The 18,021-nt window shown below is 32.3% G+C and overlaps 1 protein-coding gene and 1 non-coding gene across 2 annotated transcripts in view; both read right to left on the reverse strand.

Annotated features, from left to right (window-relative positions):
- Positions 1-18,021, reverse strand: part of LOC115890401 (atrial natriuretic peptide receptor 1) — a 56,831-nt gene that overhangs the window by 19,263 nt on the left and 19,547 nt on the right. The window contains exons 3-8 of the mRNA XM_030910629.1: positions 11,467-11,632; positions 8,369-8,446; positions 6,097-6,253; positions 4,462-4,581; positions 4,115-4,224; positions 61-249 (exon numbers count right to left, since the gene is read on the reverse strand). Coding sequence (XP_030766489.1) covers positions 61-249; positions 4,115-4,224; positions 4,462-4,581; positions 6,097-6,253; positions 8,369-8,446; positions 11,467-11,632 — 820 coding nt within the window. The remainder of the gene's footprint in view (positions 1-60; positions 250-4,114; positions 4,225-4,461; positions 4,582-6,096; positions 6,254-8,368; positions 8,447-11,466; positions 11,633-18,021) is intronic.
- Trnas-gcu lies at positions 5,984-6,065 on the reverse strand. Its single transcript has one exon. It is a non-coding gene; the product is annotated as a tRNA-Ser (tRNA).

Below are 18,021 nucleotides of genomic sequence, written 5' to 3' on the forward strand. Positions count from 1 at the left end.
GTAAACATGCGCATTTGGGGTCAATTATAATTACCTCCTTTGAGGTCAAATGATAATTACCTCTTCGCCATCGCTGATCGTGTAGTTGTAGTCCCTTTTCGAGATCTCCTTGACCTTGTCCGCGAAGTCCTGGAACTTGTCGCTGGTGGGTTGCAAAAGGGACACCCTTAGAAGGGCCTCATAAGCTTTCCTGGCTGCTCCATCTTCTTCATCGTCGGCCTTCCAGTCGTGATCGCCCCAGTACGAACCCTGCAAGAAAATTGGCATTGTCAGTGAAATATGTCTCAAGAGTAGTAGTGGGAACTATCGAATGAATACTATCGAAACATTCGATAGTTGCAATTCATTCGAATAATTCGATAGCTATTAAGAAAACATTCGTCGAAAACTATTCGAATAGAAATATCGAATAGATGCGTCATCTGCCTTGAAATATATTAATTCGGCAGCAAAAACCATTCATTTATAAAATTCATTCATTCGTCCGGATCGATTATAATAAAATATAAACTGGATTTTAGTTGTCGCCCGGCGACGTAGGTTTCTTTCCTAGAAACCCGACAGCGGTCGGTAGCAATGGTATGAAAAAAGCCGGCATCTTTGATTTTGAGTCAGATAAAGATAAGGACACATTATTTTTTTTATTGAGGTGCTAGTATTTACACAGAAAATACATTATGAATGGCGCTGTTGCCGTATATTCGTATTAGTTGGTATTAGCAAAGAATTTTATTCTTTGGTATTATAGTTAGTTAGGGATAGTATGACTATATATTTTGCATTTTTTTTATTAATATTCTGTTGTTACACTGCAATAATACTTTTTATTTTGGATGTAGGAAAATTATTTTTAATGTTTTTAAGCAAAACTGGTTTAATAAATAATAATAACAGTAATAATTTGTTATACCTATTAACACAAAAAATTTAAAATCATTTAATATAAACATTTTTTTAAGTAGTAGCAAAATATAAACAACAAATTAGAAGTCAAAATTATTCATATTAGATCCTATTTAAAAATAATATAGTCTCTAAATTTATTGTGTGGCAACGATGGTTTATTAAATAATAATAATTACAGAACTAATTTGTTATATTAACAACAAATTTTAAAATCATGAAATATAAACATTTATTAATTTTCTAAGCATGCAGTGTAATAGAAGAAAAATATAAATAGAAAATTAGAAATCAAAAGTAATACACATAATTACTTTTTATTACTTTGTATTAGTATTTAAAAATAATATTTGCTTTTACTGGCATTTACTTTAAAAAATAAATGAAATATTTCTTCGCAAAAATCTACATGTAAAACAATTAGTATAAACAAAATACAAATATCGTTAACTTTTTTTTAAATTGTCACGTGTAAAACTTTAATCAATCAATTTAATTTTCTCATCCCAAAATTTGAGTTCGATAACCACTTACTTAACCACATTACCACATTACTTAAATAAACATTTTTAAGTTCATTTACATATTTAAGTTCAACTAATTCATATTACTAAAACATCTAAAATACAAATACATATGTATTTTTAAAATTAATTGTAAGTTCACCTCATCTCTCTTAAAAATTGTTACTTATTAAAATTTCCCATTAAAAAAATAGACCATATACCGTACAAAATTAAATAATTAAAAGATTGGAAAATCACACAAATTTTGGGAAAAAATTTGACCACCTGCACACGTACACAATCGTCAATTTAAAAAAAAACACTACTACTTTAGTATTTTAAATATTTTAATAAACGCAAAAATAGCACAGTATTTAGAAGGCAAGTTATAAAAATTTGGAAGAACTAATAATGCACTGACGCAGACAAAAATGAAACGAATACTAAATTTCATTTATCAAAAGCATTCGATAGTCGTGGGTGGTCGTGGCTTAACGATAACCATTTAGTCGCACGGCGAGGTTGTCACATATGCTTTAGTATACAAATGAATGAATGATTTTATTCGAATGAAACCATTCGATAGTTGAAATCATTCATTCAGTAACCATTCGATAGTCTAATTCATTCGATAGTTCCCATCGCTACTCAAGAGAGCTCCCGACATGCGAAAAAACGTTCAATTTTAGCCTGAAAAAATTCTTCGAGTGCCAGCTGTACGCACACTGGTGCGATCACGACCGCGATCACGATCTCCACGCGGCCGCGGCCAAAAGTTGCTGAAGAATACATAATATATGAGCCGTTTCACATTGGCGCGATCGAGTTTTGGAGACGAAGTGGCCTGGCGGCGTTCTATTCTGCGGTGGCGATCAGATTCAACTTGTCGAGTTTGATCGCGTGATCGCGACCCAACTGATAGGAATTTTCCTTTATTTTGTGTGTTTTTTCTTGTTGCAATTTAGAAATGGAGTTAACAAAGCAGCTAATTAAGGCTGTAAAAATACACAAAATTCTATATGATTTATCCGATCCAAGTTACAAAAATAATAGAATTAAAAATAAAAAGATTGAGACAAAATTGGAGTTGCAATTGGCTTGGACATTACATATGTATACATTTTTATTGTTCAAGTTTAAATATTGTAGGTAAATATTTAAGAATATTTTTTTTCGGTATACATAATTCAGAATTTTAATTTGTACCTATGTATACCTACCGAATGGCGCACTGCATATAATAGGTAATTTGTGATATAGGTACGGCGGTGAACGTGAACGCGTTGGTGTGTGCTAGAATGATCGCTCATGTTATCGCTGCCGTGATCGTGATCGTGATCGCGGCCTTGATCGCACCAGTATGCGTGTAGCTTTGACTGTTGGAGGATTTCCATTTCATTCCAGAAATAAAGATGTGTCTATATACAGGGTGTTTCAAAACAAATGCGAAAAACTTCAGGGGGTTATTCCTTGTTCAAAATAAAGGGTAGTTTGCTTTATAAACGTTGGGTCAAAAGTCAACCATTAGGGAGATATCGCGGTACAAAGATGGCGGAAAAATAATGTTTTTATTCTTTATCTTGAAAACGAAAAACGATAGACTAATGAAATTTTATGGAAGCATTACTGTTATGAAAACATACTTTCTGGTAATTTTCTCACTTTTTTAAAATGAGTGGAAGGTGTTGAAATAAACTACCCCTATCATTCTTGTTAACGAAATTAAAAAAAAAAGTTTATCAAACACATGCAAAAAAATTAATTTGGATAGTTTAGTTTGTTTAGAAACTTTTTTATCTTTTGTGTTTTTATGATAAAACTCACCGATTTGAAATTAAAAAATAAAATGTAAAGCATTACATATCAGGACAAAAAACATTTTTAGATAAAGAATCTAGTGGGCTGCTTCACTTTTTAGGATGTTTCTAATATTATTTTATTGACATTACTCTACTGCAATACGTTATTATCTAGATTCTTATTATTATCGTTAGTATCACTAGATTCTTTATCTAAAAATGTTTTTGATCCTGACATGTAATGCTTTACATGTTATTTTTTAATTTCAAATCGGCGAGTTTTATCAAAGAAACACAAGAGGTAAAAAAGTTTCTAAATAAACCAAGCTATCCAAATCAATTTTTTTGTATGTGTTTGATAAGATTTTTCTTTAAATTTCGTTAACAAGAATGAATAAGGTGTTTATTTCAACCCCTTCCACTCATTTTAAAAAGTGAAAAAATTACCAGAGTGTGTTTTCGTAACAGTAATGCTCCCATAAAATTTCATTAGACTATCTCTTTTCGTTTTCAAGATAAAAAATAAAAACATTATTTTTCCGCCATCTTTGTACCGCGATATCTCCCTAATGGTTGACTTTTGACCCAACGTTTATAAAGCAAACTACCCTTTATTTTGAACAAGGAATCGCCCCCTGAAGTTTTTCGCATTTGTTTTGAAACACCCTGTATATATACAGTCACTATAAATTTTAATAGGTAAAATTGATTAGATAACAATTTATAATAAAGTTGTTGAATATGGTGCTCGAGTATAGACACTAACTAAAACAACTGTCTTGGTTTTACATTAGATATCGCAACTTTTTGTAGTGGAAGAATTTTGTTGCGAGACTTGACATTTTTTTACGTGTAATGGAATTGGTTTTACAGTAAAGACGTGAATTTTTCTTATAAAAAACTTACCTGAAATATTTCTACATCCAGAAATGTCCAATCGCCTTTCGTCATTCCGAGCGAGTGAGCAGCTAACATGAATTTCCGTACCAAGGACCCTCTCACGCTCAATATAACCACTGCAAAAAATAAATCGGAATGGTAGAAATCCCATTTTTTATGTTTTAATATAAAATGAGGAACTAAAGAATCGATATCTCTTTAAATCGGAAAAACCACATATTTTGTAATCGAATATTTTAAAGTTTTATTGACATAACGTCGCCATTAGGCCACTAGGAATGAGCAAGGCTATTCTAAATTGGGCTCTTTATGTAACGATATGATCTGCAGACCAAATCGCATTAAAATAATACCTCGTGCATACATGCTGGCGTCTCGCAAGTAATTTCCAATCGAGTAGTTCTCGTTACCATCCAGTTCTCTAACGAAGGAAAGTATGCCTTCTTGTTTCAGTCCATGTTCTAAATTTTTACCTAAAATAAATCAGAAAGATCTAAAATTATATGCTTGATTATACAGGGTGTCAAATCCCAAGAAAATCAAAAATTTTAGAATAATTTTACATTATAAAATGATAGATTTCATAGCCATCGCTGACGCATTTTTTTCTATGATATTGTATTATTTGCAAATATAATTTTTCGAACATTGATACTTGCAAAATATATGTAATACATATAAATTTTGTGAATGCAAATAATAATACATCACTATTAGTGTATATTGAATGTTTTTTGTTAAATTAGATCGATTTTCAAACCCCAAAATTTAAAATATATTTTACATTTTACCCATTATCTTATGTACATTTGCTGCATTTGTATGGTTCATAGTTCATTTGCCAAAGTATTTATTACTATAAATAGGTATATATATTATATTTATTAACTGTATATTATGTATATTTCATGTAAACTATATAATTTTTAAAATACAAACCAAAAATACGCGGAATAATTATGTTTTCCATGTATTCTACAACATATTTATTAATCCGTATCTAATTAGCGTGACGTCATAAATCTCGCTCCGGGGCTGTTCTATTAGAGACGGCATTGGTCTGATATTTAGAAATGTCAAAAGCTGATCACATTTTACTTTTGACAATTATGCCATTTCGTGTTGATTTTTGCAAGAAGAGGAAGAACTGTCACTTGTTTTATTATTTTCCTTTTCTATTTCACGAAAGTAAAAAGAGTTACCTATCTGATTCGTTCAGGCACTCAATTTAAAAAATACTTAAAGAATATCAGTAACTTTTTTGACAGAGGGATTTTATATTTGCCATGATGGTAAAAAATAACGGTCAAAATTCAAAGTTATTCATTTTATAAAGCATTTTATAGACTATACACTATTTTTGACACCCTGTGTAGTTAAGGGCAAAGTCAGTCTAACGAGTCAGTGAAGATTTTGACCCACGACATCAAAAAAATTACAGAAAATACAATTTACACCTGTGAATTAAAATGACAGACACAAAACTGTTACTCTCATGTATCTTTTTGTTGGACAGACTATACATAACTATTTTATAATATTTTAAGTATAAGTACCGTATCGTCAAAAAAATACAGCGTCCAGTTTAATTTTACATACAACATGACAGCAATCTACATTTCAAAGCCATCTCTGACGCTGTTTTTTTTTCTATCACATGATATTTTATGTTTAGTACCTTGATGATATTTTAAAATTTAAACTAATATAAATAACATGATAAAAATTAACAAAAATTAACGTTTCGACAAAAAGAAATAGTTACACAGGAGTTAAAAAAAAAATATTTAGTGGATAATTTATTATTGTATTATAAACTTAGTTAAAATTTATTATAAAATATATAATTGATGAAATAAAAAATAAAAAAGATTTCGACGAGGATGGGATTCGAACCCACGCGGGCAGAGCCCATTGGATTAGCAGTCCAACGCCTTAACCACTCGGCCACCTCGTCAACTGAACGATGAGACTGATAAAGCACTTACCAACGGTGAGCGAGAATAAATCGGATCTATCCAAAATAAGTGCGATATGTTTCCAATTGAACTGTTTGAAAATGCTGGCGAAAACCTTCTTCAGTCGACATTGGCAGTAGGACATTCTTGTCAACGTTGGGTATTTACTTTTGTCTTTTAAAATTCCCTAAAATGTTAAAAATAATAAATAATAGAGGAAAGTAGGTAAGTAACCAAATATGGAATACCATTTAGTTTTTATGTTATATAAAGTTGCCCGCTTTGGCATGTTCACCAAAATGCCATCAAAAAAGTTTTAAAAATTTCAAGGATTGCTGAGTTTTTTGAAAAAAAAAACAGATTTTTTTTGAAAATCTCTTTTATTTTTTCCTGTCGTTACATTTTAGAAAATCAAAAAAGTAATTGCACATTCTCTAATGAAATAAATTCTAAACTAATGAAAAATGCAGGTCCGTATTTAAAAAAATTAAGTCGGCCTGTGTATTTCACAAATTATCAGCTAATTTGAAAATCTAAAAATGCTATCAGATAGCTCTAATAAAGTGGCTATGAGAATGTGCAATTCGTTTTTTGATTTTCTAAAATGTAACGACAAGAAAAAATAAAATCGATTTTCAAAAAAATCCTTGAAATTTTAAAACTTTTTTGATGGCATCTTGGTGAACACCCAAAGGGGCGCAACTTTGCCCTAATTTAACTATCTTCGTATCTATTACGGTTTCCGAGATATTAACGCTTGTACTTCGAATTTGTAGTACCCTACATAAACTAAATGGTATTCCAGATTTGGTAATTTTCCTCTACTGGATACAAAACGTCTCAAAGATGAAAACTTTCATGATTTCTACTGTACCGATGACGCATTTCCTACAGTTTAAACGTTTAATAGCCTCCTATTATTTTCTCTCCCTCAACCTTCTCAATTATCTATTCAATTTGACATAACTAATGAAAATGGATAATGATAAACTGCCTTGAATAATTACAAACAACAACTTTGGCAATTAAATGCCGGACCTGTACTCCGTACTAATCAAAACTTGGCAGAAGGTTCGTTTGTGTTTCTCCAGTAAATCGGCTTAATTCTGACATTGCGTGTATTTGGATAGTTAAATGCGATGTCCCGGCATTCTGGATTTAAGTCAGGTCGATTTAACGTTATTTCGTAATAAGCGAAATCACGGAGAGAACTATTTCAAGGTTAAGAAGGTGGTTGTTTCCCTAGATTAAGAATAAAAAAAGGTTGTTTCTTAATAGGTTCTAAATTACTATAGGGTTTAATTACAAAGTGGCTTTCTTAAATTGCCTAATTACATTTTTTAAAACCGCTTTGTAAGAAAAGTCTCCTTAAGTTACCAATTAACTTTGTAAAATCCCAGATAGACATTTTTTATGTCTCTTTTAATGTTCGCATCATGTTTTCGAGATTCTAATGGCGGATTTGGTATACCCTGTATACAGGGTGAGTCTTAAATAAGTGCAAATATTTTCAGGGCTGGTAGATCTGGATAAAAGAAACAAATTTTCTCTTTACAGTTTTTCAAATAAGTAAAAAATAATCGAGTTATTTTACTTTGAAAATTTCCCCAAAAAAAATGTTTTTTGCTTAAACTTCCAGAATCACATATCTTTTCTGGATTTTCTTTCTTATAAATTTAATCTCTTGCCATGTTGTTTTTTTTTCTTGCATTTACTCATCACTAGCTGGTTTCAAAAATATAATTTGCAGCAATTTAAAAAACGGCGTCAAAACGCCGTCAAAAAAAAAAAAACGGCGTCAATGACGGCTGGGGAATGACAACCGATAAGAATTTTGGCGCGGGCAATCTCTAAACGCCATTAACTAAAAATTGACATAAAACTTGTCAAAAATTTGTACTAATTGTAATGATAGAACGTTACAAGACACACAAATCTATTTCAAAAAATAATATTTATTTATTTTTCTCAAATTTTTAAATATAACTTTTAAAAATTATTTTTTCTCCAATATAAAAATAAATTACAACCTTCTTAATGCCACAGTAAGGGCTATTAAAAAATAAAGAGTACGAGCCAGGTAAATGACGTCTAGAGCTTGACATCGCCAAAATTATCACCGATTGTTATTCCTCAGCAGTCTTTGACGCCGTTTTTTTTATCGTATGGTATATGTATAGACAAGAGTGTGATTTTGTCATCTTTTGTTCTGACTCTCTATTTTTTTTGGTGAAAATATAGTATAAAGTGTTTGAGCTAATTATTATAATTACTACTACCCTTGATTAAGGCTACTACTTACTGGACTGTCACTTTTATTATTTGGATTGTATCTTCCTAATATCCTCGAAGTAACCGATAATTCTCCTTCTGTAGGTGGCTGAAAATAAATATAAAAATCTTTTCTAAAATGCTGCTCTAAAAATGACTTTATTTGCTATCATAAAAATAAATACCTACTATCGGTGCCAAATTCAAAATAGAAATTGAATTCCCGTATTTTACAGTATCTCTAATTAACATTGCTACTAATTTGGCCAATTACTACAGCGTTCTGGTTGCACAATTTCAATAAAATCATTAACAATTTTTCCAATACGATATTATAGGTACACGGCCAAATTTATTTTCAAATATGTTCGCAAATCTATTTTATTCTTTCAACACATTCCTTAGAAAATAAATTAAAATAAATTAATCAGTCTTAGAAAAAAATATTTCTTTCATCTACAGTAACTATCGCGAGTTAAAAGGTTTGTTCCAACACAGGAATTTGTACCAGATGCTTCTGCGTCTTACTAGTCAACTCGCATACCCAAAAATTCTACTTATCGAAATCACTGTTCCGAATACTGTTCATGAACGATTACAATTATTCTGGTTGGAATGCAAAAGTTATCGTTCGTTAAACGATTTTCTCGTTGATAGAACGCATTTTCTTTACTGCGCATAAGCGTAACTGTACCACCTTCTTTACTCTGTAGGTATAGTCTGTGAAACGAATAACTTTGAATTTAACAGTTCTCGCGGGCTTTTCTAGTGTTAATTTTATTAGTCTCTAATAGAATAGCCTCGGAGCGAGATTTATGATGGCACGCTAACATAATTATTCCTTACATTTGACTATGGGTGAAATCGTACTCCATAGTAGGGATGGGAAGACCCGGTTCATTCCCGTGACCCGTGTCTCACCAGGTCATTCATTGAAATGACCCGTTCATCATGATTCGTTCATATGAATGATCGCTTTACTGTGTTTCAGTGTAACTTATTCAGAACATTCTCGAAACTCGGAACGCTGAATGATGCATGAATGATTTTATCTTAATCATTATGAAGAAATATTATCGCGATCGCGATGCCTAGCTTGATTAACTAATAATGTGAAAACAATATAAGACGTAAATTACGGTAAATTAGGTATTAAAATGCGGCTCGGATGTTTGCATTGATCGTTGAACGGGCCGGGGCGCCGGAATTTAATTCGAACGACGCGATATGTGAAAAGAGTTCGTTTGGTTCGTTTTTCATTTCAATCTTCAATGATCCAATGGTTGTTTTAGGTTCAAATTCAGTAAGACACGGAGGAGAGGATTTTGTGTTTCGGGTCATATGATTGATAGGGTCACGTAAGGTGACCGAGTCAATCACGGGTCTTTCTAAAGATTCGATCATTGTGAACGAATCATTCACGAACGACACATCTCTACTCCATAGTCAATGTAGATAGTTTTAGTGTTAAGAATAATAATTTAAAAAAATATGTGGTCATTTTTAACAAGTTTATATTAGTTTATTAATTGCAGTAAACATTATGTGGTGTGTGGTGTGAATATTTTATATGTAATTTTTTGGATTATATTCGACGCTATTTTTTTCATATGACACAACACTGATGAAGGCTATAATGAGCCGAAACGTTTTTTTTAAACCAAAAAAAATAATGAAAAACCAAGTAAAAACTTAATCAGCGTTTTTCCCGAAACTAAATCCCAAGAAAATCAAAAATTTTAGAATAATTTTACATATAAAATGACAGCGATCTTTATTTTATAGCCATCGCTGACGCCTTTTTTTCTATGATATTGTATTATTTGCAAATATAATTTTTCGAACATTGATACTTGCAAAATATACATATAAATTTTGTGAATGCAAACAATAATACATCACTATTAGTAGATATTGAATGTTTTTTGTTAAATTAGATCGATTTTTAAACCCCAAAATTTAAGATATATTTTACATTTTACCCATTATCTTATGTAGATATTCATTATTTGTATATTGTAAAACATTTGCTGCATTTGTATGGTTCATAGTTTATTTGCCAAAGTATTTATTACTATAAATAGGTATATATATATATATATATATATATATATATATATATATATATATATATATATATATATATATATATATATATATATATATATATATATATATATATATATATATATATATATATATATATATATTGCATTTATTAACTGTATATTATGTATATTTCATGTAAACTATATAATTTTTAAAATACAAACCAAAAATACGAGGAATAATTATGTTTTCCATGTATTCTACAACATATTTATTAATCTGTAGTATCTAACTAGCGTGACGTCATAAATCTCGCTCCGAGGCTGTTCTATTAGAGACGGCATTGGTCTGATATTTAGAAATGTCAAAAGCTGATGACATTTTACTTTTGACAATTATGACATTTCATGTTGATTTTTGCAAGAAGAGTGTGGTACTAACGGTTTGGGTTATCAATTAATATGATGTAAACTTATTAGTACACACTTTATTAAAATACTTTAATCAAATACACAGTTTAAAGAAGGCTGAGTAAACTTATTCGTAGTAGTTGTTGAGAGTGTGTTGAGAGAGTGTGTGTGTGACATCGTTGACCGTTGACAGACGTGTTTTTGTTATTACTCTATGGACGTGTCTCGATATTCGAGTATCACCAAGGATAGAGTAGGAATGTCGCTTTCAACATTGTCACCACAAGAGGAAGAACTGTCACTTGTTTTATTATTTTCCTTTTCTATTTCACGAAAGTAAAAAGAGTTACCTATCTGATTCGTTCATGCACTCAATTTAAAGAATATCCTCGAGAATATCAGTAAATTTTGACAGAAGCTTTGTTCGGGTTCTTGTTATTACCGATTCTGAACCGTCCTAGAACTCGGCAGCGCATGCGCAAATGAAATAATGTCTTCATATTTCCTTCTGCGCATACGCATCACAGTTCTAGGACGGTTCAGAATCGGTAATAAGAGAAACCCGAAGTAAGCTAGAGTTATATTTGCCATGTTGGTAAAAAATAACGGTCAAAATTTAAAGTTATTCTTTTTATAGACTATAGGAACAAACCAAAAATTAATATCCTACCTGGTCACCCATTCCTGTGATGATAGGTGTGTTCCAATATGCAGCCAGTCTAGCCACAGGTTCCAGGGCAAATAAACAGGCGGGACCAATAAAGGCGATTACGTCAGACAGGAAGTGCATATCGGCGGCCAATCCCGGAGCTAAAACACCGCTGCACGAGGGATAGCTGAAAAATTCATTTCGGAGACACAATAAAATAAATTCGATTTTTTCTAATAATTTCTGAACCAACGGCCATATTTGGATAAAAATTGGTGTCTTGGTGTGTTTTTTACATGAAAAATTCAATTTGGATGTTTAATGATTGATAAGTAGCGATAATTTTTCATCGATATGTTTAGACATCCCTATTCGAAAACTTCGAATAAAAATATTAATATCTATATCTGTATGAAGGAATTGGAAAATTTCAATTTACATAACTATTGCTTTATTTTTTCCTATCTATAAGGCACCGTATATTTCATTTCTCGAGGGAGTAGGCAAGGGACATCGAGGTCTTCTAGCCAATATGGAGGAACGAATTTATTTGCAGTAAAAAAATAACGGTCGAAGTCTATATCGAAATAAATTTTTATTGTTATTGCGGAAACTTTAGGAAAAAGCGAGGAGGAATAACAATTATATGTCGAATTATAGTAGGGCTTTCATAAAAGTTTTTCAAAATTCCGGACTTGTGAGCTCTGAAATCTGGGCTTTTCTGAAAAATATATTATGAATTTATTTAAGCACTTTAAAGGGTAAATTAGGAATAATATTTTTATTGTGTGTGCATGATAAGTTGTTGGGTTTGTTTAACGTTGCTAATAAATGTTATGAGTTAATAGTAAGTAGTAAATAAAAGCAAAATACAAGAAAAAATATTATACAGGGTGCTACAAATTCGAGGTAATTCGAGCATAGGTATCTCGGTAACCGTAATAGAGACAAACATGGTTAAATTGGGGCAAAGTCGCGCTTTCGAATGTTCATCAAGATACCATCAAAAAAGTTTTAAAAATTTTAAGGATTGCAGTTTTTTTTGAAAATCAAGTTTATTTTTTCCTGTCATTGTTTCGGACATTTGAACACAATTTATTTAAACTAATTTCCAGTCCGGCTCTGTTTTTTTTTATATTTAATCTATTCATTGTTACAATATTGATAAAACAGTGACGTGGGGTAAAACATTGAATACGGAAAATCAAATGCAACAAAATAATAAACAAAAATTAGCGCCGGAAGGCACGTATAGCCGCCCATACTAAAATATTATGTTAAAAAAAAGTTGGTAGGCAGTTCTTTTAGTTGCAAAGTAAAGAAATTTTTCCAATTTTGGTCCACGCTTATTTCCCACGCTTATTTCCGCCACCTGTGGTCGCGTCCGATGAGAGTTTGGAGTTCTCCACACGGATTTTCTCAAAAAAGGACTACGGAAACACGGAATATCTCAAAAACTGCGACTTTGACTGATTTTGATGTTATTACAAATTTTGTTGCAAATATTATTCCTAATCTCAAATTGAAAACCGCGTTTTGCTAGCTACTGTAATTTTGGAGTTACGATTTTTTTAAATTTTTAACCCCCTCCCATACCCCCTTACTAACCACCCGCCACCACCAAAAACTAATGGCCAGATTCTCGGGTGCCACAGTATTTTTGTGCCAAATTTGGTTAAAATCGGTTTAGCGGTTTTTGAGTTATCGTGTTACAGACGGACAGACGGAGAGACAGACACCATGAAAATATTTTGTATTTAGGTCATTTATGAGCCAAATAACTCATTTTGAGTGAAATTAAAAAAACTTATTTTTTGCCGATCTTAATAGCCTACCATACCTGTTGGTATGATCGGCTAATAAATAATATAATATAAACAATTAAATCGTTTCCCCGGAAGATGTATTGGAAATGGTAGAAGTGCTACAAATAAAATTTAGCAAAAAGTAAATTTGTGCAATAGGGAGGGTGGTAACCTTTTCGAACATGTATAGCATTAGAATCTAGTTGGTAGAAGTGGTAGAAGTTGATTTATTTATAATAACTATGATAAATATTATGCATATTATTAGATCGCACACTGAGATTTCAAATTCACAATAAAAAAAAGTTAAAAATAATATCTTTAAATTGCTGACCTGGATATTATTTATTTGAATCTTCCAATTGGCTCGACTTTCCTTATTCAATGTTAATTAACGCTGATCAATATTCTTGCGATGAATATAATCAGATTAAATAATGAATATAATCAGACCAAACCAAATAAAACGAAATTCTAGACGACAGTACAACTTTAACGCCTCTTAAAAAAAGTCTAATACAACTTGTAAGTGTAAACCCACAGAAAACCGTGATCATACCATTCACCAGAAGAAGGAAAATAGACAAACTAAAACCGCCCACTCTTCTTGGTGAGACAATTACGTTTGCGGAGGAAGTTAAGTATCTAGGATTAAACCTGGATAAAAAACTTAGCTGGACCTCCCATCTAGAAAAACTACCAAAAAAGGTTTGCTATGCTCTATGGGCATGCCTCCGAATTTGTGATAGAAACTGGGGATTAAACCCCAAAAATATGTACTGGCTATACGCCACCAGGCCTATTATCACGTATGGCGCAGTTGCCTGGTAGTTTCAACCGAACAACGGCAAAGAATAAACTGTCAAAATTACTACGACAAGCATGCTTAGCTTAGCGCTGACTGATGCCTTTCATTCTACGCCGTCAAAAGCTATGGAATCCCTACTTGACTTACCTCCTCTTCAAATTCTTTTGGAGAGAGAGGCGAGATGGGCTACATCAAATACGTTTTAATAAAATATACGGAGAGTACCGCTTAAATTCCTGTCCCGATGTTGAAGGATGGCTATAGAATGTCAATGCATTTCCTACATAAGTCTATCCTTGTTCGGGAGGAGGTTTTCTGCGCTTGCTCGATCTGTAAGCACTTTGATTGGACAGTTCCAAATCATATGATATGTTTTGTTTTGGTTTTATTTATTTTAAGTTGAGGTTAAAGACGTTCTAATAATTGAATTAAATCTTTCGAAAAATTGGAAGTTTTTTGTTAAATATTCTGAAATCAAATAAATTTGATAATGTAACATTATGCGCATATTTATCAATTGAGATATTTTAATCGTATCCAACATGTTATGGCAAAACACTTTTTCAACCAAAAGTTTTCAGATATCTTCGATTTAGTTATTTTCGAATGTTTATTTTGTTTATATCTATTACAAACTCAAGGAGCAACAGTTTTTTACAAGTAGTGTTAATTTTGATGCTGGTGCAATACTTCTACTCGTTAAAATAAGTTTATTATAAATATTACAGACATTTAAAAAAATAGGCTATGGAATAGGTATATAAAAATTATTTTATATCTGTCTCACAATGGGGGGCTCCTAGTAGCGTAATAGGTATCTGCAGTGCGATTCTGTAAACATTTCCCTGTCTAGTGACTCATCAATCGTATACAAATAGCATAGGCTCGATAGGAAATTTCTTGCTACAGAGCTTACAGAATCCCATTGCTGATTTCTAAAATTCTTTTTCTAGATAGGCTTCCCGCATCGTAAAAACTCCTATTTTATGGTATGTAATTAGTATTCTGAAGGTATTAAAATATTTTAATATCAATATAGTTTTTTCACTGAAACTCGAGTTAAATCTTAATATACATTATTCATATTGTCGTTTTAGAGATTGTGCTTTTATACTTACTATTATGAAAATTTACTGAATAAAATATATAGTTGCAATCCTTTTACTGAACTCCTTAATTTCTTGTTTTATGAGGGGATAATTTTTGCTTATTTAGGTACTAATTTTAATCAGACCATTTTTTAATGAACTCATTTATATTTATATCATATCGTTCTAAGTAGACTTTGTTGTGTTAGACAATTATTATTAAATAAAACGAATGAAAAAAAGTGACAGGTACGATATTTTTTTTTTAAATTCAAAAAATAATTTAGTAAAACCACAATTATTAAGAAATTGTCTTAAAAACTTCGTAGTACAAATTGCATATCTATTTCACTTTTTTTAAAATTCAAAAAATAATTTAGTAAAACCTCAATTAAGGAACTGTCTTAAGAACTTAGTATTACAAATTGCATATCTATTTCACTCGACTTAAAAATTGCAGCAAAACAAAGTATAACAGTACATTTTTTACTGTCTATTGTTTCTTTTACTGCCCATGTATTTATGATCAATAATCAACATCAGTCCTGGTTTAAAATGAAACAAAAGTAATTCTTTATTATTAACATATTTTTTATTAAACAAATATAACTAAAAGTATGTACATATTAAGTTTATACATAAATCAAGCTAGATACAAAAAATATAATTATTTACATTGTTGCATTGTAATACTCTTTTATATTATGAAAAATAAACAATAATAATTTACAATAAGACAGTTTGTGTGTAACTGTGTAAAGCATTATAATTAGCCTTATGTAGTCTCTATTTTAGTCTTTACATTATAATGTCTTTTTTATTTTAAAATAGTAAGACTAAATATAATGCTTTTAACAATTATTGATTTTTGAATAAAATTAGTTTAGTATATTTTTGTCTTATATTAACATCCCTTTTATTTCTGATTTTGCTTTCATGATACAAACGAACATCGAGAAAAATTTCTATTATTCATTTTGTTAGTTGGCTTCTACCATACAAAAAGCAGTAGCCCATTCCCATTGTTCTATTAATTAAACTACAGCAAAAGTCTTTAAAACTAAATCACAAAATTGTCAATAAACGCACAAAGATTAAAATACAAACGAAAACACAGTACACGTGGAAAACAGAAAGTTAGAGAAAACTCTAATGGCGACTGCCCAAGTCCAAATTGAAAACAAAATCCACGCCGACGACGCGTCCAAAAATAAATCGATAACCCATCTCGACACCATTCGGCCTATAGAAAAGTAGCATTTCGGCGCATGTGCATTACATCCATCTACTGAACAAGGATGGACTTATGTCAAACTCTTAGATTAAGAATAGTCAAACTCGATCTTCTGTCCTTCAATACTGGGACATAAATTCTCTCATTGCTCTTATGGGGAGGCCGCAGTATATTTTAATTAAAACGTATTTGGGCTACATATAGGTTTCTAAATATGGCACGAGAGAGCCAAGGAACAATCATGTTCATACAAAACCGACTAGTAGACGAACTACAATCGGATGAGATTCTGGGAATGGCCTCGGATCTCACACCACCAATCCAACTCTTGACGCGCAACTACAACGTCCTGTTTCCGAATAGGGACGAATGGGATAAGCCGAGAAACGGCTTATTACATGCGGAAATGTGTTGGTACACGGACGGATCCAAAAACGATAAAGGATCTGTCGCAGGAATCTACTGCAGCAGTCCAAAGACTGAGATCTATCACAGTCTTGGAAAGCACACCACAATTTTCTAAGCTGAGCTATATGCTATTGAAACCTGTGTGCAACTGCTGGTAGAACAGCAATACACCGGGAAAACATGAAAACAATAAGCATATTTTCGGATAGTCAAGCGGCGTTGAAAGCATTTAAGGCAACGAAAAGCACGTCTATGACGATTCTTCATTGTAAGAAACTACTCAATATATTAGGAGATAGGAACAAAGGGTCGCTAATATGGATACCGGGACATGTCGGCCTAGAGGGAAATTAACGTGCCGATTCCGTCGCCAAAACTGGTGCAGGCTGGCCATTCGTGGGCCCAGTACCGACACTTAGCGTACCAAAATATCTCGCAAGAGACAGGCTCTGTGAATGGGTTAGGGGTGCGACGTTTCGGGACTGGTATGACAGTTTCGGAATGGAACATGCCAAAACAATCATAGCAGGGCTATCCAAACGTAGAACAGATGAACTCCTAAAAGTCCTAAAGGCTGGTAGGAACGGAGCGCGTACGCTTACTGCAGTATACACGGGCCACTGCCGGCTGAGATCACACCCTTAGATCACACCTACAGAGGATGGGACTGGTGGAAGACGCCGAATGCCGGCTCTGTATGGAAGATGACGAAATAATGAAGCACGTTATGTGTACCTGCCCCGCTGGGGACAGGACCAGGTTTGAGGTGTTTGGCAAACCCACGCTAGACCTATCAGACCTAGAAGACATATCGGCCTATGTTAAAAGGCTGGGTCTTGAGGGCGATCTTTAATGCTCTTTTTCTATTAAAGAGCTTGTAGAAACTGAGCCACAATAGGCCCTCGCGGCCGCAGTGGAGAGCCCCACCTGGGACCCACTCTTAGTCAAATACAAATGCAATACAATAAGATTTTTGCATAAAATCATCTGGAGAGATAATATTTGACCTTTTCAAAATTTACTATGACCCGCGTTCCGATGCATCACACGGTATATTCGACAAAAAACAAGAAATTGTCATTGATTTTGTCTCACTGCATTGATTTTGTTGTCATCCGCTATACAGTTTAAAGGCCAACACATATTGGACATGCTCTAGACAGGCGTTAATCCTAGGTGTCTGCCGATGGCGACTGGAATTCGTAACAGAGTCCAATGGCAAATCTAAATATT

The sequence above is a fragment of the Sitophilus oryzae genome, unplaced genomic scaffold (assembly GCF_002938485.1).
Source record: "Sitophilus oryzae breed Bouriz unplaced genomic scaffold, Soryzae_2.0 scaffold_864_pilon_pilon, whole genome shotgun sequence".
NCBI classification, from domain to species: Eukaryota; Metazoa; Arthropoda; class Insecta; order Coleoptera; family Curculionidae; genus Sitophilus; species Sitophilus oryzae.